Source organism: Miniopterus schreibersii (genome assembly GCF_964146895.1).
Source record: "Miniopterus schreibersii genome assembly, chromosome: 21".
NCBI lineage: Eukaryota > Metazoa > Chordata > Mammalia > Chiroptera > Miniopteridae > Miniopterus > Miniopterus schreibersii.
The window spans coordinates 1,437,552-1,459,823 of record NC_138123.1 but is presented as its reverse complement, the minus strand read 5'-3'; the positions used below and the strand labels follow the sequence as shown (position 1 = coordinate 1,459,823).

The 22,272-nt window shown below is 46.2% G+C and overlaps 1 protein-coding gene across 4 annotated transcripts in view; it reads left to right on the top strand.

Annotated features, from left to right (window-relative positions):
* The window catches only part of PTPRC (protein tyrosine phosphatase receptor type C), a 62,212-nt gene that overhangs the window by 26,249 nt on the left and 13,691 nt on the right, over positions 1-22,272 (top strand). For 2 of the 4 annotated variants that reach the window (XM_081123882.1, XM_081123881.1), the window contains 15 exons: positions 4,771-4,794; positions 7,726-7,836; positions 10,663-10,797; positions 11,568-11,639; positions 12,643-12,669; positions 13,503-13,721; positions 14,209-14,337; positions 15,444-15,581; positions 16,852-16,974; positions 17,819-17,977; positions 19,088-19,299; positions 19,948-20,008; positions 20,540-20,648; positions 21,426-21,460; positions 21,716-21,825. In XM_081123882.1, the coding sequence (XP_080980008.1) occupies positions 4,771-4,794; positions 7,726-7,836; positions 10,663-10,797; positions 11,568-11,639; positions 12,643-12,669; positions 13,503-13,721; positions 14,209-14,337; positions 15,444-15,581; positions 16,852-16,974; positions 17,819-17,977; positions 19,088-19,299; positions 19,948-20,008; positions 20,540-20,648; positions 21,426-21,460; positions 21,716-21,825 (1,664 nt within the window). The remainder of the gene's footprint in view (positions 1-4,770; positions 4,795-7,725; positions 7,837-10,662; positions 10,798-11,567; positions 11,640-12,642; positions 12,670-13,502; positions 13,722-14,208; positions 14,338-15,443; positions 15,582-16,851; positions 16,975-17,818; positions 17,978-19,087; positions 19,300-19,947; positions 20,009-20,539; positions 20,649-21,425; positions 21,461-21,715; positions 21,826-22,272) is intronic. The other 2 variants (XM_081123883.1, XM_081123884.1) reach the window with 2 other exon arrangements.

Below are 22,272 nucleotides of genomic sequence, written 5' to 3'. Positions count from 1 at the left end.
AATTTTACCAAAGCCGTTAAATAAACAGTTATCTTCCTAACCCCCTCCAGGATTTATGACTTATGGGCGTTAATATATTATTTTAATAGTTTCTGTTTCAGGAAGCAATTATTTTTAGGGACAATGTAAGACAATTGGCAGACATACTCAGCGTGGAAAATTGTTACCACGCAGGCCTGAAGCGCGTCACGTAACGTGGCAAGGGGGCAAAGTGGCCCCACGTGTGTGTGTTCAGATGGCACCTTTGTGAGACATGGAGTGTGACACTGAGGAAGTCGCTCGGCTTACCGAGCTCAGGACGTTCGCTTGCGGAGGACCCGACGTGGTGTGTGCTAGAGGGAGAGTGATCTCACACGTGAGGCCAAGAGGCTCTGCTCCAACGGGGAATGCCTTCGCCTTGACTCTGTTGGGCCGTCTGATCACCTTGAGGTCGAAGGGATGTGAATTCTATTTACCAGCAAGCACAGTTATCCTGCTTTTTTCTCTGTGACCTATCTTCTCCAAGTTTCACTATGTAATTAATTAATCCCGTTTCCTTGCTGGCCAAAGAGAGGGCTACTTGTTAAAGTTATTAAAGACAAGATTGGCTTTTTTTTCTTTCTTTCCATGAAAATATCCTTGGCCAGGCTTTACAAAAAGAACTCTTCCCTAAATGAAGTGAATCGCTTTATCTTTGAAACGCATTTTCACGGAAACAAAAGCAAAGGCCCCCGACGCTCCGTTCCCGGGCAAGCAGTCCCAAGCCTCAGCAGACGGCGTGGATTTAAAAGGGAAGGAGCTGCGGTTCCCCCCAGGTGGGGCTGGTTGTCCTGGTGCCATGGCAACCCCGTTGCACCATTTGGAAGCTTAACCACACGAGCTGCACCCCTTCCTTTCCTATCACGTCTCAGAAGAAGAAACAGAAGCAGAGCAAGGAGGAGAAACCACAGAGCCCCCGAGCTCCGAGCTGTGCAAACAGCCTGCGTGAGGCTCACCCTAAGCCCTTCTGTGTCACAGCCCGGCTGTCCCCGCTCGGCCCGCCTGGGCTCCCTTCGTGCTGAGGGTGCTCAGGGGCGTCCGCTGGGCGTTTTCATTAAGGGGAAATGAGGGGAAGCCGGCGGGGCCCTGGTCGGCGTTTATGACCAACTTCCACGGCCACGTTTGGTCCTGTTTGCGAGATGGGACTCGAGGGGGTGAGGCGGCCTCCCCACGATCCAGCATTCATTGCCTGTTTGGAGCTTCTTGCCTTGCATTTGGTCCCTCCCACCTCCCCAAAGAACATCGTTTAGATTTCCCTCCTGGTTCCTTCTGAAAGCTGTGTGGACCGCGCTGTAAGGAATCGGCTACAGGACTAGAGGCCCGGCCCCCTCACCCTCCTCACCCTGCCCCTTCCCCACCCAGAGCTCCCCTTGCCCTGCACTTCCTCGTCGCCTCTTGGACAAGGTACAAGCTTTTTCTTGTGTGTGTTTAAACCATAGGCTTCATAAGAGTAAAACCTTTGCAAGTATGTTCCATTTTGCCCTCCTTCAGGATCCGGGTAAACATTCTGAAGGTCGGGTTCCTACCACGGTCGTCAAGGGCCCCTTCACGTTACCCCTCCCTCTATTTTTTTTTTTTTTTCCTAAACAGTCAACATCTACCTATTTTATAGTCATTGTTCAGCAATTTGCTCTTCTTAAAAATAAGTTTTGATGTCTGACTTCCTCTGAATCCCACTTGGATGGCTCACACGACCTGTTAGGCATAGTAGATCGCGGGCCTCACTCAATTGCATGAAATCACAGGGGCATCTCAGCTCGTTGAGTTTATCAAAGGAGCTACATGCCCGTTGAGATCAGCGTCCTGTGTTTCTATGCGATTTGAACTGTCTGAAACTGTCTTCTGGTGGCGGGAGGCCACTGCTATATCCGTGGGATTCCAGGCATAATGACACTAGAAGCTACATCTTCCCATAAAAAGAGCAAGATAATTATTATTAGACACACCATCTTTTACATCCCACCCTTCCTAGGCCTGCAACAATGTGATTTACCAACCTCTTTAAGCCTCACAGTCATTCCCCATAAAATAGGAGAAGTAACTGCCGACTCGTTGGCTGGCTGGAGCGATTACGCGCAAAATCACAGGTGAAGAGATTTGCGTGGTGTCTTGTCCATGACAGTGTTTCAGCCACGGGCGCCGTGATTATTATATTTACTGATAAAGTAACAGAGGGAGGGAAGGAAAGACGGTTTCCTCCGGCTCGATGAGGTCAGATAAGAACTTGTCACGTGCCCAGTGCGCTCGCTCCTGTAAATACTCGCTCGATTGACAGGACCTATTGGGTTGGCTGCCTGTGGCCCGCTTATCAGGTCTACAGAGTAGGTAAAAGGGGGATCTTTCCTTTTATTCATGAGTTGGGTTATGATTGTGCCTCACTAAGCAAGAAAAACCACGCGTATGTTTGAGCTGGCCCTTATTTTTTGTGTTGATTCGCTTTTTGAGGTTTTTTAAGGGAGATGCTGAGAATCAGTATTGATTTCATCGTTTCATTCCACCCTTCTGACCTTGTTCTTAGATCTGTCGAACCAGACGGGTTTCATTCCCCTTGGAAATGGCATCCCGTTTCTTTCTTGGGGGGCGGGTGTGGGGAGTGGGAAGGGGTATCTAAAGCCCAAGTCCGTCTTTCGAAATGTCATTTTCACTCAGTTGAGCCCTAGTGCTTGCTGAAATCTCTGATGGGGAGGGCCTGAGGGGTGGGACTTCAAGGTAGCATCGCCGGGCCATCCCTTGAACATTTTGAGTCATAAGAGGAACACACTGGGAAAGGTAAATTCAGTAACGGCGCATGTGTTGGAGCAACGGAGCTTTGAAGATCAAGAGGCCTGTGATCACATTTTCATCTGTTTAATATCCCCGGTCAGTTCCGCTGGTGATTCTCAGCAGCGCCGTAACTGGGAAAGAGCCCACTGAGAGGCGGCTGACAGATTTTTGGTGCTATGGTGCCGCCTACTGGAACATTTCCAGATATTCCTTTGTCTAGACGAAAACCCAGCAGGTATTTTTAAAAAAAGAAAAGAAAATATCCCCAGAAGAGTAAAGTAAACAGATAGTATATAAAAACACTAAGTTTATCACTGAGCTCTATTTTATTAATTTTTTTTGTTTGATTCTAGAATGTAAGAGAGATTTCAATGCAGTTCATACCTTTAGAAATATGGATGCCTCTGTAGTTTGGTTGACTTTCCCATCAAAATAATATTCGGTAGTAAATTAAACAGACACCTCTCTAAATTTTCTAATATTTGTCTGTACCATACATGTAGAATTTCATCTGAATATCTGTTATTGAGGGGTAAGTTTATTTTAGCATCTGTGGCCCTCTGTGTCATTGACTCTGTAGTCTAATTCTGAGTAGGATGCTTCTGACTCAGCTTGTGAGCTTTTCATAAACACCAGTCTCTCTGGAACCTAAAACATTGGCTAAGAGACTCTCCATGCCTGATGGAGAGAACCGGCTAGAAGGACTAGGAACGCAGGGGGCCCGGGGGTTGAGAGCGTGGCCTGCGGAGCCTGGCGGGCTAAGGCCAAGGCCGGGCGAGCACACACAGGCCTTGCGGCCTTGGCCAGGCGCTCGGCTTTTCCAAGCTCCTCAGGGCTGCTGTGGTGCTTGAGAGAGGAAATACGCGCAAAAGGTGCAGCCTCGTGTCCGGCACCCAGCAAACGCTCCATAAATACTGGCAACTAATACACCATCCTTAAATTATTCTGTAGAGCAGATGACTCTCTAGACAGTGTCTTCTGCATTTGGGTACTTCATCTTTCTCTCCTTTTCAAAACGTAAACTAGCTCTATTATCCCGTATTTCCTTCTAAAAACGCGTCGCGTTTGACCCCGTTGGAACTAAGGTAGCACGTCTGCGGCTCTGACCGTGAGTGGGCTGGTGGAGAGGGCACCGTGGAGAACGTCCTGGGGTATCTGCTCTTGTGCCCGCAGTTCTGATGTTAAAAAAGCAGTAGCTTCCTTACGGTCCCCGCACTCTTCTTCTCGTGACGGATTTTGATTCCTTTTTATAAGATGCTCTATCCGTATTTTGGTGGCGGTCAGTCAGAACCGCAGAGCACAGTGTGCGTGGAGTGAGCAATGGAGCCAGAGCAGGCAGAGTGGCGTCCTCGGGCCTCTGCCACCAACCCTCCCATCAGATTTCCCCTCGGTGTCCCTGGAGCCAAGGGCGTCCATCGCTCAGGAGAAACTCACCCTCCTCTTCGTGGCCTGTCGTCTGAGTTCCACTGTGGCATTTGTCGTTGTTTTTGTGGGTCTAAACTTCACACTGAACTGAGCCGATTAGGGGCAGGGAGTTGCTCCATCCTGGTCATATGACACCCCTAGAAGGTGTCTAGCACACAGTAGGGCCTCAAAAATACTCAGTACCCAAGAAATAAGTGATGCCATCGGAAAAAACTTTCAAAGCCTTTTGCAGGCTTGAAATGAATCCCAATGGTTCTCCTTTACTCTATTTTATTTTACCTGAAAATTCAAAAATGTGTAGCGTAGTTTTGACAACTTAGGCTTTGTAAATAGAATATTAAGTTTCATTGGGGTAAAAGGTACTGAAATTGTCACTTTGTGGAAATGAACTAAGAGATTTTATATATACAAATACACACACACACATATATATATATATATATATATATATATATATATATATATATATATATATCTACCTATGTATATAAATCTAACTTATGCTTACACGTGTGTGTGTGAAATTTGAAACTTTCTAAGAGGTTTTCGTTTTCTCTTTTGCAGGAAATGCAGGGACTCCTACTCCCGGTAAGAATTAATATTTCCATTTTACTTATTTTTTTGTTGCCAAGTTTATATACTTAATGTTGATAGAGTTTTCTGTGATTATCTAATGAAATCGTTTTGTAAGCCCAAACTTTCGTGAACAGAACATTCTCTTGTTAACATTTCTGTTTATAAGATGTAAAGGTGGAGAACCCCCTGAACGCATTGTTATTTGTATACGTGTTATGACGTAGAAGGTACAGCTTTTCTTAAACCCGACAGTAAATCCCACGGCAGGATTCCCATCTCTTTTTAAACGTCAACACTACAAATAAATCAATTTGAGTTAGATCACAAACCTTCATCGTTCAAAATAGGTTAAGGGACTCTTTGAGAAATTAGGGAGAATTTAAACATAATGATATATAAAACATATCCCCCTTCAAGAGAAAGATTTTGAGGCTATTAAGATATTTTGTAAATAATTATTTCCAAATTCAACTGTCACATCTGAATTTAGCCTTAACAAGCGTCCTGATCCTGTGATAAATTGAATTTAAACAACGCAGATGCTGAAAGTAAATTTACACAGGCTACATGCGAAATAAGAGAGGAACATTAGGCGGCATTGGGTTAAAAATAAACCCCACCACTTAAATGTCCCCGTTGTTGAAAATGTGGTATTGATTTCCTGATTAATCCTGCCGCTGAAGGTACGAATTAAGAAGGTGAGTGAAGGGATAAGACAATTCTGATTTAATGATCATAATACGCGGTCCCAACGAGGCACGTGCGAAATGCCCTGAGAATCGGGCTATTGAAGGAGTCACTGTTGTCATTAAATAAAAATCCATTTCCAACTCTGGACACAGAGGACTGGACAAGCAGTAACAGAACACTCCCGACTCTGCCCGGGAAGCATCTTCTTTTATTTATTTTTTTTTAAAAAAAAGATCTAACATTAGAATTTTATACTTTTGTAACATGGCAGAGAAGCTTATAAACATGAAAGCCGTTAATGCGCATCCCACGGACTCGGCCCGGGCCTCTCCGTGCAGCGCGGCCTGGCTCCTTTTCCGGGGGAGCGCGTCCCCCCAAGCGGATGAACGGGCCGCTCTTGCAGGAGGGCTGGGCAGGGGCCGTGTGGGGGCGACTGTTCAAAATGCTGGGGGACCCGCCCCTTTGCTGGGAGAGTCGCAGGTATCCCTGCACCGACTCTCTCAGAACGAGCCTCCGAACCTGAAACCGGGTGAGTTAAAATGTGACCCAAAGTGCAGATCAGAGCGGTCGCCCCTGGGGACCCGCGGTGTCTCCAAGGCGGGCGGGGGGCACCGGGCCTGGGCAGAGCTGGGAACGGAAGCCTCTTCCTCCCAACGCTCCCACGCGACCCTGTCTTGCTCTGGTCCGCTCTTTGCGGACCAGCCTTTCACGGTTTCTTTCGACGGCCTCACGCATCGCGCCCCCGCCGTGAGAGCGGCTTGCTGCGGGCCTGGAGCGCCCGCGATGGGCGGGGAACGGCCGGGTTAACCCCACCAGCTGGGCCTTACTTTAGCCACTGCTCCGAGGCTGGTTTTTACTGGGTGTGCCTCATATGTGCCTCTGTGTGCATCTTTGTATATACGCCTGAGCGTGACGTATGTGCGTTTACAGATACACGCACACAACGTGCCATGTGGATGGTGTGTGCAGATAAACACACGTGGGCATGTATTGTCCCCGTAGCATGAGGACTGGGAGGTCCCTGACCTCAGCTGCGGAGACGTCTCGGGATGTGATTCACATATTTATTTTCTGCTTTTCCGTCTCCCACGACATCACAGGACTGAGCCCACCGGGGAAGCCCACCGCTCCGCCCGCACCCACCCACTCACCTGCCGGCACCCAGACATCCTCACACGCAAGCACCTCCCAGCCGGAGAGCCGCTCCTCAGCTTTTAGTGCGGGGGGTCCCTCCGCAGAGACACCCCTGAACCCGCGGGATAATGCTAGTCAGCCTGACTTGCCAGGTCAGCGCAGATGTCACCTGAACCGAGATGACGGGAAACTTGTCTTTTTTTAAAAAAAAAAAAAAATATATATATATATGCTTTTATTGATTTCAGAGAGAGGAAGGGAGAGGGGAAGAGAGAGAAAGAAACATTGACGTGAGAGCCGAGCGTCGACCGGCTGCCTCCTGCACGGCCCTGCTGGGGATCGAGCCCGCAACCTGGGCCTGGGCGCTGACCGGGGATCGAACCTGTGACCGCCCAGTGAATGGGACTGTGCCCAGCCAACTGAGCCACACCAGCCGGGCTTTTTTTTTTTTTTTAATTCTAAAGTTAGCACAACCAGTTTTGTTTTTTTTTTTAACTAAATCATGTGTTCAGTTTCTATGCATGTGTTTTTATTAAAGTGCGTGAAATGTAGGACATCTAGGTATTTAGGAAATATTGGCCAATCGAAGTAAAGAATGTTCACTGATAGGGGAGGGGGTGGGGAGGGAGGGAAACCCCTGTGAGTTACATCAGGGTGGGAGGTGGGGGCTTTCTCTGGTGCCCTCTGATCTCCTGGGTCCTGCTCACGTGGGTTTTCTGGAGCCCCGGAGAGGCCCAAACACCCTCTCTCAGTCTTTGTCAGCCTCTCCCTCCTGGGCTGTTAGTTATCCCCCTGCCCAAGCAGAATCTTTCTTTGTTCGATTCCCGGTTCTGAGTATCAGAAAATTATTGGAGAGAATTTATTTTTAAAAAGCACGCACACTGAGGACTTATAATCCAGCTTTGTTAATTTGGATATTTCCTACCCAGGGATATTTGCGTTATTTTAAAAAACGAAGTAAAAGAATTAAATACGGGCAGACACAGATTTTAATAGATTGGGCCATTCCAGAGTTTGGTAAACAATACTAGCGCTTGCTTTGCATAACCTCGTGGTACTTAACTTTTCCCTCTGCAGCGGGGAAATATTGATGAAATAAATGTCCCTTTCTTACCTTAGGCACCACATCAGAGCAGCCACCTCACCTTCCCCATCAAGCAGACCCTCAGGCACCCAGCAAGGCTCCCCTTCTCGCACGCACCCTGGCTCCGGGCGGCAATGACACAGCAGGTTTGCGGGGTCAGGCTTGTGTGAATGTGCAGAGCATGAAAACGTCTGAGCTTGAGGCTGGGGTGAGGGAATTCAGCCACCTGCTCAGTGGGTGCGATGCCGGACCAAGTGTGGCATCCCCTCCCCCACTGGGCGTTGCCAGGGTGGGCTTCTTGCGATATCCCGAGGAAAAAAATTTCCTGAGACTCGCACGGGAAGACGAGTCTTTTTTATTTGTGTGGAATGACACCCCTGGGTTTCCAAAATCCCATTTCCCTTTGTCCGGCCATAGAAGAAGTGTAGCTGGGGCTTCAGTCGAGCTAAAATCAGAGCCAGTGTCTAGTTTCCTTTCCACGTTGCAGCCGGGTCCAGTCCAGCATCCGGCTAGTAGAGTCCATCAGTCCATCGCATGTGGGGTCCCCATGGCTGTGGGCCAATTGGGAGAATGCCAGGAAGCCAAGCGAGAGCCATGACCCAATGGTGCCAAGCGGAACCAAGAGCATAAGAGAGTTTCTTTGCTCACAGAATGAAGTTTCCCAAATCTTCCCGGGCTTGCGGTGGCCACGCCGTTCTGGCCAATGACCTCTGTTCCCAGGTGTGATTGACAGCACCTGCGTCCCTCTATTTATCAAAACGAGGCGAAACACTCTCTCCCCGGTCTTCCCAAAATCGGTATCCACAGCGCTTTGTGGTGCCCCTTTTTATCCCAAAACGCAAGCATGTTTGTCAGGTTACAAACAGTCACAGAGATAAGTTAGTGACCCCAGTGCCTGGAGGTTAAAGGTGTGAACCAGGAGCCCCGAGAGCTGGCGCTGGAGTGGGTCTCACGTGAAGCAGGAGTCAAACCTGGAAGCCAAACATATCACATCGAACGACTGCTATTTTGCAGCAGTAAAACCGTTCCCTCGGCATAAAAAATAATTCCAGGCCATCAGCAAACTTTAAACAGCTGGGAAAGAGCCATTCTCACCTCCCTGCCTCCTTCCTGCTGCCATGGGAACCGCAGTAAAAAGATGTGGAGCTTTTAGCAAATCTGCAGTTTCAGAAATTGCGGCCAGGAAAGAGCTGGAAAATAACCCGAGAGGACCAGCCAGCCGGCGGATTGTCACACACACCCTCTGCTCCGTCCCAATCAAGGAATTCGCACGGTGGCTGATTCCACTCATTAGAAATCTATTAGGACGAATTGACCTAATTAAATTGGGGATGCCACTCCTAAGCCTTTGCGGAGATTCCCTGCACGAGGGACAGTGGTTTTCAAATTGAGCCAGGGAGGCGGGGAACTCGGGAAGGGGCAGAGTGAGTCGGGGGCGCTCAGGGCAGCCCGCGGACAAGGGTCTCTCAGGCTAAGGGCAAAAAAGGCTGAAAGACGCCCAGCTGGTTTGAGGACCTCGCAGAGGGTCAGTTCTGTGTCCGAATTCTTCCGTGAAAGGCTGTGAGACTCTCCCCCTCTTGTTGCTCTGTTGGAGTCTCCTCTGAGGCGCTGGTATTTACCTTAGTATTTTCTGGTTTAGTTGAATGTGGCTCTGTAGTGGGCTTTGAAGACAGCGCCGAGACCCCAAACCCCAAATTTTGGCAGGTGCATTTTCCGATGGAATGGGATGGATGTGTGAACTTGAGGAAGGGACTGGACTGGAGGAGGCCCCAGGTCTTGCATCCAAGCCGTGTTCAGAATGGGCACACGGGCCCCCCTTGGCCAAGACACAGAGAGTCTGGCTGCAGATGTCAATGAGCTGATGGCTGTGAAACAGCCAAACAAGCTCAAATAGGGGCTGGCTTGTGGTCCTTTTGCTTTGGCCCAGACAGCCCCCCCGTGGGTTCACACTGACTGCCTGTGCTGGACTTCTGGGTGTGGCACCTGGGGGACCACGTGACGGGCCTTGCGTGCTTTGAACTTGACAATGCAAAGTCTTACCCAAGCCCGTGTGCAGTCTCTCCGGCTGCAACGCTTCATCCTGTAGCGATGAGCTCATTGCAGTTAGAAAATGAGGGTGACGATGTCAGGGTAACAGGGACGTCCTTTGGTTCTGAGCCAGTTTGATGTCTCTTGGCCGGGGCAGCCCATAGAGTGAAAGTAGAGTTGTGACCACCAACTGGAAAGGAAAATGCCCCGAGCTCAGCTCAGCAGCTGCACAGGCAGGAGCCAGCTCGGCTCTATTTTAAGAAAAATAGAACTAAGCACCTGCACGAGGGACCACTCCCCAGAGACCTGCACCCCATGGGAGGTGGCCCTCAGCATGTGGGGTGTAACAGTTCCCCCTCTGACAACATAACAGGGCCTTTGACTCTCAGAGCACCCCTCCCGTCTTTAGGGTCTCAGCACCAGCAAACCAGCACCCTACTCAGTCACTTTGGTGCATTTTTTTAAAAAAAATACATTTTTATTGATTTCAGAGAGAGAGAGAGGAAGGGAGAGGGAGAGAACCATCAATCAGCTGCCTCCTGCACACTCCCTACTGGGGATCGAGGGCATGTGTCCTGACCGGGAATCGAACCGGTGACCTCTCAGTGCACAGGACGACACTCAACCGACTGAGCCACACCGGCCAGGGCACTTGGGTCCAATTTTGATATTGCAGGCTGTCCAAGCTGCCTCCCAAGGTCCCAAGTACATTTAAAATTTGGGCTCTAGCGACAAAGCATCGTAGATTTCAAGTTGTCAGTCCTGGAGCCGATCGCTCCCACGGCCTCGCTGTTTCTCCTGGCTTTATAGAGTGCGTATATTGTGGTTTGACAGAAGTGGCTGATGATTTGTTGCTTGGCTTAGCGGCAGCGATCCTGGCTACGCTGGCCACTGCCCTGGTGGGCAGGGCCGAGGGACAGTGCTGACGGCCTTTCTGATTGCAGGTACCCCAGCAGAGATGGTTCTCAGCACCTTTCCTGCAGTCACCGCTGTCCCGCCAGCAGCCGCCCCCAGCCCTGCACACAGCAGCCCCACTGCCTCACCCACACGCACCTCCAACAGCACCACCAACTCCTCAGGTCGGGCCGCAGCGCTCTGGGGGTCTGGGTTACGGCTAAGGAGATGGAAACTTAAACCTGAACACAGCTCTGTGTGTCACCCCAAACACTGTGGGCAGGTTCCAGCTTGCATGTCGATACAGAATTAGACAGAAGAAACTCTCAGGGAAGCTTTTCCTGGGTGTATTTTCTTTTATTTTTTATTATTATTATTATTATTATTATTATTATTATTATAAAAGCTCGTGGCAAAGGAGAAATAAGAGCCTTTCATGTTGTGTAGCCCTGGGACCAAATCCAGCCTCTTCACCTTCGTAGCTGACTTGGGCACAAGTGACTGATACTTTCTGAGTATCAGTTTTTCCTCCTGTAAAATGGGTACAGTGATACTCGTTTCAGTGGGGACTGAAGATTATAAAAGGCCTGGTATGAAATGCAAGGCGCAAGAGAGTAACTGGCATCCTTATTAGTAGTTAACAAGGGTCATGGTTGAGAGAGGGGGTAGGTTGAGGGTCACACACCCGGTAAGAATCCCACCAAAGATTGAGGACTTTGCTCTCAGCTTAGACAATGTTTAGTTCACATCACGTGGACTCTTCGTTCTCTTAAAGGTCACATGTAGATAAGTCTTTGGTCCACGATCTTATTTTGGAAACAAGCGAGTGTCGGTTCACAGGAGGCCCCTCTAGCAAAGATGCAGCCAGGAGAGTCGCTTCACTCAAGTGTCTTCCCCTTGCCCTGCGACCTGGCAAACTCATTAACTTTCATCCTTCTGTTCCGTTTCCTTGCAGGTTTGGCCCTTCCACCAACATCCACTCAGAGCCCTGCTGCAAGCAGCTTCTCATCCGCTTCCACCACCATAGGTGACAGCCTCACCCCCAGTCATGCAGACACAGCTCCAGCACCCGCCTGGGGCGCACTCACAGAAGGGCCTTTGCTTTGAGAAGTTCAATTGAGGGTCGTGGACCTGAGGGTGGGAATGGCAGGCGATGAGACCAGGGGATAACATACAGAATGTATAGAATGCATAGGATGTGACCTATGGTGTCCCTATAGTAGCGCCGTCCCCCCGGAGTTGTGTACTTTATGAAAACGTGAGCAGAAATGACCAACCAGACGAGGGCTCCTTTCTCTAAGAGCGGGGTTAGCTGTCGGTATGAAAAAGAAGCGATTCTCTTAACGGGCTGGGCCTTCTAGGTGCCGAGTAGCAGAGGCCTGAGCTCCAGCCGCACAGCGTGGGCCATGGGCAGAGGCAGGGCCTGCAGGGTACAGACGGGCCGGCCATCGGGGTGCCTGTCCGTGGTCCCCAGGGCCGAGCCTGCGAGGCCACTGCCTCCCACAAACTCTTGAGCTCAAAGACCAGAGTAGCAGGATCCCACGGAGCACGTCTCCACCCAGTTCTGTTAAATCCCACGCTCAAAAGATACATCTCAGTGTGTGATTTCTTACAAAGGTCAAATTAGAGAATGGAGCACCCCTTGCCTATTTTCTGATTTTTTTCAACAAACATGTCAACGGGCCTCTCTAGAGGTTATATCAATCTACGATGAGGTAAATCAAGGGATGTGTCTTGAGAATGTTATGGCTGTGTGTCACTGTACCATAATCACAAGTGTGCCCCCCCAAAATCTTAATAGTATGACTATCCCAATTGTGTTGATCGGGTGAATTCGTGAAAGTGTTTTATAGAACTTTAGCTCATTCGTTTATGACGTCTGAAGTTTTGAACTCCAGCATTGTCCCCAGGAACCTCAAGCCCTGTGTGATCCGTCAAACCTACCCCTATAGACGCTACGTAGGCCCCCCCCACCCCCAAATGACTATAGCAGAGAAATCCTAACATGAATTTTTTTTTCTCTATTACAGTTCCTACTACAACTAAGCAACCATGTGGTAAGTTTACCTCCCCAGAGACAGCATAAAAGAAATACTTTAATAATTTCCTTCTTTGGGCCCAGCTCCCAAGACCCCCCGGGCAGACTCAGCTCACCAGCTCTAACGTCTCGCCAATGATGATTTCCAAGCCTTAAGAGCCGGCGTCCTTGGGGTGGGGGTGGGGGCAGGAGGCTTGGACGCCTCCCTCTTCAGACCTAGTTTTGAATATCAGGATTCACGACGCTGAGCTGAACAACCTTTGGGGAAGCCACTCGACTCCAGTTTGGGTGTTTGTAAAATGAAACGGCAGCAAGTTGGCTTTGGGGTGGCATAGAATGTGTGGTCAACACAACATGTGGATAATCCCCGAAGGCTTATCAAGAAGTTCAAAACATCTGTCACTGTCCGTCTCTGTCACCCCAGTAAATTTGATATAACTAAGTAAATAAATAATGAAATAAGTAAATAAACAAAAGGACATTGTAAAGCAAAAAAATAAAATATCATCCGTTTGGTCATCAATTCAACAAGTAATTATTGAGCGCCCACTAGTGACAGGTTTTAGGCAGGGACCTGGATTTAAGGGAATGATCTTTTGCTCGGAGTCCAGAAAGGAAGAGGGACATTAATCTGATAATCACCCAAATGGGAATTTACAAGCCGGGGTCCTTGATAAAGCAGTAAAGGGAGTTATGAAGGAAAACTCCAGAGGGGCCGGACGTGTCTCTAGTTTCCATGTTCCTGGGGGGATTTTGTTAGCGATTTGCTAGTTAAGGAGTTTGCATTACATGCAGGTCGGTTTGTTCTGAAAAATAAAATAACCCTCACCGCTTTGCTTCATTTCTTTTCAGGTGACAAATTTGCCAACGCCCGTGCAGTTTACCATTATAACAGTACAACTAAATTATTTACCGCAGAACTAAAAGTTAATGAGGAAGTAAACTGTACATCTAATCCATGTATCAACAAAATGATCCCTAACCTAAAAGAATGTGAAAATATCAATGTTAGTATCTCTCATGACACATGTGGAGCTCCAGAGAAAATTTTAGAATTATATGTACCACCAGGTAAGTATCAATGTTTTTAAACTTATTTTCTCTAAATATTACTGAAATTAATTAAAAACAGAAAATAACATTTTTTTTTTTTAAAAAAAAGACACTCCCCAAGAGGAAGCCCTCACACTCTGTGTGATAACCGTTCAATGGGGAAAATCAGAAGTAAATGCAAAAACTGAAGCTATAAATTTAAAAACTCAAAATGGACTAAGTGTTTTAGAATGTGGAAAAAAAAAATGCAGTTTTACCTAGGTGTTCGCTTGGGTTCTGTTTTCCTAAAAGTAGCATAAATTCTAAATAAAATGCTACCCAAATAAGTGATGTTAAAAAACAAACAAACAAAAAACACACACAAAAACAGTAATCGAGAAACACAAAACCCGAGTTTAGACTTTTTCAAAAGTCTGTCATGAGCGTAATTTCAGGGACTGTAATTGATCATGGAACACACATCATCAAATATTAACCACCGATTTCTATATCTTCTGCTTGACAGATCGTGAAAATTTTCGGTTAGTTGATTGTGTACAGGACCAAGCAGCAAGCACTTCCATTTGTTTAGAGTGGGAAGAAAGAAAAACGTCTACTTGTGATGCCAGTAAAATTAAGTACACACATCAATGTGGTAAGAATATAGCCCTTATCAGGGAATTGCGGTGGTGGGAAGTTCTTTCCTTCCTTCTTCCTTCCTCCCCCTCTCTGTCCATCTCTCTCTCTCATATGTTTGGAGTCAAATCATTTTACTGTCCACACCACTCAAATGTACAAATTACACAAATACTCCCCCTGAAAAATAACTTCTGAAATAGTAAAAGTCAGTTAATTTACAACCGTTTTCTCGGCACCTGTTAAACACAAGGCGCTGCTAAAGAGGTTGTCAGAGAAGGGTGTGATAACGTAGGATCGTGTGACTCAAGAGTTCACTTGGTCAGCCCTCCACCAACAAAATTCACAAACAAAGAAAAATGGAAAAAGAAGGGTCAGTGCCTCTAGGAATATGAGTTTGGGTTCTAAGGGGGGGGGGCAGCAATTGAGATATCATTTCTTTTTTAAAAAATATGTTTTTATTGATTTCAGAGAGAGGAAGGGAGATGGAGAGAGAGAGAGAGAGAGAAACATCAACGATGAGAGTCATTGATCGGCTGCCTCCGGCACGCCCCCTGCTGGGGATCGAGAATGCAACCCGGGCATGTGCTCTGACCGGGAATCGAACCATGACCTCCTGGTTCATAGGTTGACGCTCAACCACTGAGCCACGCCAGCCGGGCTGGGCGAGATAGCATTTCTTTGTAATGATTAATGATTAAATGTTTTTTTATTCCCTTTTATTTGAATTGCTTGAGTTGGAATCTCCCTCCCTTTGCATAAAGCCATCTGCTGGGCCCTATTTGGGGAGACAGACACACACAGAGGATAAGTGTGCCAGTGGTTGTCATCATGCTGTTAGAGGGGAGATGCCCGGCTGTGGTACAAGCAGGATGAGAGAACCAGGAACTCATTCCATCGGTTAAACTAGAGACACCCTCAAAATCCATTATACTCCCTAATATTTTCTTTATAATTGAGTGTGACAAAATAATGCATTGCTTTAGTAGTTTTCATGATCTTTTATTTATTATTCTATTTCCATAGGTTTTCAATCTAATAGGTATTAATTATAAATATGAAATCCAAAAAGAAAGTTAAATATATTGTTTTAATATATTCGTATGCAATACTTATTTCTTTCAGGTAATTCTAGGTCATCTAAGATGAGAATTGACACAAGTGGCTTTACTCCCAAAACAAATTATACTTGCTTTTCAAAAGTACAATATGATGACTATATCGTCATTGAAGAAACCAGGAATATTGAAACAGATTTTGGAAGTGAGTATAGTATTTACATTTATATGGAAAATTTCTTCTCTTTTTATGTTCTTATGACTCTTTGAGTATCCCAGAAATTGATGTTATAGATTTGGAGAAGAGGTTTCGGGAAACGTACCTGTATCTTGTATCAACGTTTTAAAGTAGAATTTAGAAACAAGTGACAGAGCATCCAAACCCCTGTCAAGATTTTGTTATTTGTTTGTTTGTTTGTTTGTTTGTTTGTTTGTTTTGCAAATTGTAGGTTCTTGGGAGCTTGTGGTGGAAACAGACTGTGAGGTTGGTGAAATGCTTGTTCACTCACTGACCATTTCATCTCCCTTTTCCCCGAGCATCACTCCTTCTTGGGGTGCTCCCACCCTCGGCCCCTCTCTGATCCTGCCTCTGGTAGAAGTAATATGAGCAATACGCTAATAAAACAGTGGCCAATCCAAAAGTTTATGGCAGAATCATAATTATCATTACTAAAATGCCAGCAGTACAAGTGATAACAAGAGTTCAACTAATAACACTGCATGGATAGGGAAAATGTGGTACGCCCTTTCAGGGGAGCACCACTCACAAATAAGAGGAACTACCGACTACTGACGTGAGATGATGGAATCTCTGGAACATTGTGTTGAGAGCGCTGTGTGCAGGACATGAGAAGTACCTGCTCCAGGGTTTAATCTGTATGAAATGGGTGAAAAGACCAATTGGATCTGCAGTTACAGGAGCAGTTCAGAGGGCATCGGGGAGCTGACTTGACTGAGATGACATGAACGTTCTCTATCTTGATCATGACGGTGATAGAGGTGCATACATGTGTCCAAACCCATCACTTTGCACCTGAAACGGGTGTGTTTTAGTATAAACCATACCTAGTCAACTTGCATCTCAAGTCCTGATGACCAGTCCCTGGAAGCAGTGAGGAGTGATGCTTCAAACAAGGACTGGGAAATTCATCAGTCCTACCAATGACCAATTTTCAGCCCAGGGAAATCTGGCAATACCAAGAAAGCCAGGTGGTAACATACACGAGAGAAAAGGGGGGGGCTCTCAGACATCTTCACGTCAGCAGAGTGTTTTCAGGTCGCAGTGACGCTCTGGGATGACACGTACTCTATTAAATGATCGCTCAAGCAAATTCAGTATGACCTGATGTCCTTTTAAACATTTCATTATTAATTCAGGATTAATTAAAGTGTGGGCGTTAATAATGCATGCTTACCATACAAAGAATCTTTCCACGTGTCTTAATTTTTATATTTTATTTTCATTCTTTTCACAGCTCCAGGAGCACCTCAGCAGCTTAACTGTAGTTCCAAAGGTTCAGCCGAAGGAACGATTACCTGGGATCCTCCTCAAAGTGTTTTTCATAATTTTACTTTCTGTTATAAACAAGAGGCTACAGGTAATTTGTATAGAATTTAATCCTGTACCGGGAAAGGGAAATCAGGAATTGGAAAGGGCTAGCAATGGGTTGAGGGAGTGAGCCGCGGTGACCGTGAGGGCATCCTTATGCCCTGCGCTAAAACTGTGCCTGCTCACCGTTGAGTAGATCTAGTTATTCATGATCAAATGGATTTACATCTAAAATCCATACAGTAGCCCTGCCAGTGTGGCTTAGTTGGCTGAGCATCACCCCATGCACTAAGAGGTCACCAGTTTGATTCCCAGTCAGGGCACATGCCCTGGTTTTGGGCTCAGTCCCCAGTAGGGGGCTTGCAGGAGGCAGCCAATCGATCTTTCTCTCTCACCAATGTTTCTCTCTCTTTCTCTCTCCCTTCCTGTCTCTTAAAAAAAAAAAAATCAATAAAAACATATTAAGGAAATCCATGCAGTAGCTGATATCGATGGTCCAAGTCTGGAGGTTAAATATTAGAAAAAAGTTTTGCTTTAAAAAAAATCATCCTCCTGAAACATCCCAACTCAAGAATTTCATGATATCCACTGTGGGCTATGTTTTCCCAGAAAGGAAAGAGACCATCTTCCAAATGCACTTATTAAACAGTGTATGTACCAAACTAACCCTTTGAAACCGACATTTTTGGACATTTGAGATTGTTTATGATGATGGAATTTGTTCGGTACAATCGCTGGTCGTTGTATGTACTTCTGAACCTTGAGGATGTGTTGATTTCTCAATCACTGGGTTTGCAGTTGGCTAGGAGTGATTTTGTGTAGGCACCAAATGAAATATGTCGCGATCTTGACTTGTCATGACTCAAATGTTTTGATTTCCCCCCCCCCCCGAGATTCCAAATGCTACAATCTAGGTAAAACGGTGACGGAGTATGATTTGCAAGCTTTGACACCTTTTACAAGTTATAAAGTATCAGTAGGGGCCTATGTCATCGGAAGAATAAGGCGTGATGGAAATGTTAGCTCATGTGAATTCAAGACAGAAGCAGCACGTAAGTTATATGCTTTAATTTTTTTTTTTTTTTCTATGAAAGCCAGGGAGCAAAGTGTGAACATTTTAACATGCGGAACATCTACCTTTATGCTTCCTTTGGGAAGTGCATTGATCGACCCATTGGTTTACATCTAGGGTTTAAAATAATTTAAAGCACAATACTTTTAAAACTTTTCCTGGGTTCTCTATCTTCTTCAGAGATAATCATAAGAATCATAAAAAACGACCCGTGAGGGCATATTAACTGGTACAGTGTCTAAACTTTCAGGCAATTAAGTGCCTCACCAACTTAGATTTAAATATGCTTTGTCTATGGTTTTCTTTATTATCCAGAAATATCAACTGCAATCAGACACATAACGCCTCACCCGCAAAGCTTTCCCTTGCTCCCCTCTGCTCGCCTGACCAAACACCTCTTCAAACAAAATATGTCACCAGCACTTTCCCATCTTTGTGATCACATGGTCCATCCGGGGTTTCCTTTCAAGTGGCATTTGGCTCTTGCCACCTGTCTGATGTCTCCGCGGTCCCCGGGCCCAGCGTTAGATCTGCCCTGAGGGCAACGTTAGGTCCATGAGCTCAGGGAACAAGAGAAACGTGTCTAAGGCAACGCCTGTCGCCCCCGACGCCCTCGCCGGCACCGGGCTCACCAAGGCAACTCGTCCTATTCAAGGCCGGAGACGTAAATGTTCTTAACGTCATTGAGCTTTCGGTGGAAAACGTCCAGGTCCTCGAGCTTGATGCTTTCGTTCCGATCAAAACAGACACGATTCGCAGAGGATCGGACGTCGGCCTTTGGTTTCCCGTCATCTCCCGCCCACCCGGCCCTCCGCTCGGCTCCTCTCCTCTGCCCTCTGCTCTGTCCTCAGGGGATGGCATCAACACCCAAGGCTTCCAGCCCAACCCACAGGCCAACGCTCACTGAATTAAACAGGACGCTTATTTGTAGATGTTTCATTACCATTTTTTTCTTGGAAGGACTGTTGTCACTTTCTCAGCCATCCCCCCCCAGGAACACCTAAAATTGTTTCTATTGCACACGCAGGGTGTCGAGTCATTGAAATGGGCGTTTACCAAATGATTAACTGATCTTCCTTCCTTCCGACAGCCCCGAGCAAGGTCAAGAACATAAAGGTTTTGCAGAAGTCAGATAACAGTATGCAGGTGACCTGTGACCAACCCGAGCACTTCAACGGCCCCAGTACAGGTCTCTACATATTGGACGTCAAAACGGGGGACACCTGTGTTAAAAATGACCGCAAGGGAAGCTGTAACTTCCTGGTGAAGGATCTCTCCTACTCAACCCAGTACACCTTTGAGGTAGGATTAAAACCCCTGTGGTCACTGTGGGGCTGATGTCTGTTCTAATGACGACTGTGTGGACCTTGGTCACTGAGACCCCTGCTCCCAGGGACTCGAGAAGCTCCGAGGTCTGACGCAGTCACATTTCAAAGGTCTCCAAAGTCTGACTCCACACTGTTCACCCCTTGTACTCAAGACAGTAGTTTAAAGCAAGTATTTTGTCAGAATATTGTTGACCTTCAAAATATCAATATATTACCTTTATATGATCGATCCATTACATATCATCAACATGTGCTTTTCATGGATGACCCTTGTTAACGCTACATGGCAGAGCTTTCCTTTTTAAATGAAATGTGAAGCTATTGACCTGTTATTAGGGAATTGAACTTTAAATTCGGAGTATTTTGATGTGCTGGGTTAGAATAGTAGTATTGCTAACTGGGCTAAGATTTCTTTACCTCTTTTTCACTGCTACATATTTCCTTTTTAAACAATATTTGTTAAAATATTGCTATAACCTTGTAGTTTCAACTTTAAAGATAACCAGTATGTTCTTCATGAAAATAAAAAAATCATTGTATGAGAGACAATGTGTGTGTTACATTATAATATAAGAATTTACACTAGAAAACTATTTTCTGTTTTTTTCTCACTGATATTCAGATCCGCTACAACAATGGGCATTATATGGGACCTCCAGACAGGGCTTCCCAATCAACATCATGTAAGTAATCACTTGGTTCTTCATTATATTTATACTTAAAATATATTAACACTTACACAGCTTGAATAGCTTACGTTTATATCATGTTTAATTATGAAATGTTTAAATTATCTATTTTTCAAAAACATAATATTTTAAGTTACCCGAAAAAAACATGTATAGATGAGTGTCATCTTAAAATACAGTATCTTCAATGCGGACTAGGAAATTCAATGATTCAAGGATTGTTGATTTCATAAAAAATAACTCATAAAAGGACGTTATTTAAAGAGAAGAGAGCCGCTCTTCTCTATTTTGATGACCCTTTAGAGATACAAAATCGTTTTTTGGGGTTCTTAATAATACAGGCAAAGTTCGCAACCTTGGGAATTTATCGGGACTCGTTCTAAATATGTTATTTTTTTTTTAAAACCTCAAAAACAAGTGGAAATATTAAAGCGTAAGTACGCCAAAGGTGATTGTTCAAAGAATCCAGCCAACCACATGGCATAGTAATCTCTCTCCGTGGGTTATTTCTTTTTTAATTTCTAGATAATTCCAGAGCACTGATTACATTCCTGGTCTTTCTGATTGTCGTGACATCCATAGCCCTGCTCGTGGTTCTCTACAAAATCTATGACCTGCACAAGAGACGGTCCAGGTAGGCACTGACTTCAAAATTAATAATAATAATAATAACAATAATAGTAATAGGGATGAAGACACCCACCTGGGAGGCAAGTTTGGACCCAGATAAGTGAAAAATGACAAGACAGCGTGACACCCGGCTCATCGCGGAACCTCGGACCAGAGGCTGTCAGCATGGTCTTGTCCGTTTATATTAAATATTAATGTTTTTTTCTACGTGTGGATTTCTTTCTCTTTTTTTAAAATATATATTGATTTCAGAGGGAGGAAAGGAAAGGGAGAGAGAGACAGAAACATCAATGATGAGAGAGTCATTGATCGAGCCCACCACCCGGGCCTGTGCCCTGACCGGGAATCGAACCCTGATCGCCTGGATCCCAGGTTGATCCTCAACCGCTGAGCCAAGCCCGGCCAGGCTGGATTTCTTTATTTTTAACTTTTTTTTTATTTTATTGACTTCAGAGAGAGGAAGGGAGAGGGAGAGAGAGAAACATCAGTGGGAGAGCCACTGATCGGCTGCCTCCTGCTCGCCCCCTGCTGGGGATCGAGGCCGCAACGCGGGCCCGACCGGGAATCGAACCGCGGCCTCATCATTCCATTGTCGCCTCCTCGCCTCCTTCATCTGCCCCCTGACCCCCAGTCTTCCTTCGTCCCCCCCTGCTACTCTCTTCCCTTCTTTCCTTACCCCCCCGCCCCCATTCCCTCCTTCCTCGAATGCATCTATTACATAGGAATTGAACGTCAGCTGGAGTCTATGCTGAATAAAAACCCGCCTTTTTCATTTTCACAGCAATTTGGATGAACAACAGGAACTCGTCGTAAGGGGTAAGTCTGCCTATTTTTTAACTAAGGAATTACCCCCTCCCCCCACGCGCCCACATTTGAATCCGTCCGCTTTAAATAAAAATTCAACCCTGTTATCTCACCTGGATCTCCTCCGACGCGACAACGGCAAGGCTTAAGTTTTTTTTTTACTTGATCAGCAAGGATCAAATCCAAGGTGCAAATTTAGTAACCTGTGTGTGGACCTTTGAGAGGCAGACGTGTGACGCGGGCCCTGGGTCTCTCATCTGCTTTCAGACGATGAAAAGCAGCTGATGACGGTGGAGCCCATCCACGCGGACGTCCTGCTGGAGACTTACAAGAGGAAGATTGCCGACGAGGGGAGGCTTTTCCTGGCTGAATTTCAGGTGCGGGCTCTTCTGGGTAGACAAGGGGAAACGACCCTCAGTTATCAAGATCAATCCCGTTGAAATTTGCCTTCATCCTGGATCCCACACAGCAATCAGCACCGTCAGGGCAGATATTCTCAGCAGAAACGGGCGGACCAGAGGAAAGACCCCGAGTCGGGGACCAGTCGATATTCCACAATAATGCCCCCCTGCGATCATTCACGTTGCGAGACTGTGTCGCAACGCCTCCTTGGCTGGTTTTTTTTCTTTGGATTCTCAGGAGTCACCCAACTACGTGTTATGTTTGGTTTTCTTTTTGTTTTTTAGTTTTATTTATTTTTTATCAGATGTATTGGGGTGACCTTGGTGATTAAATTACGTAGGTCTCAAGCGCACAGTCCTGCGGTGCGTCACCTGTATACTGTATCGTGTGCTCGCCAACCAAGTCCGTCTCCTTCCATCACC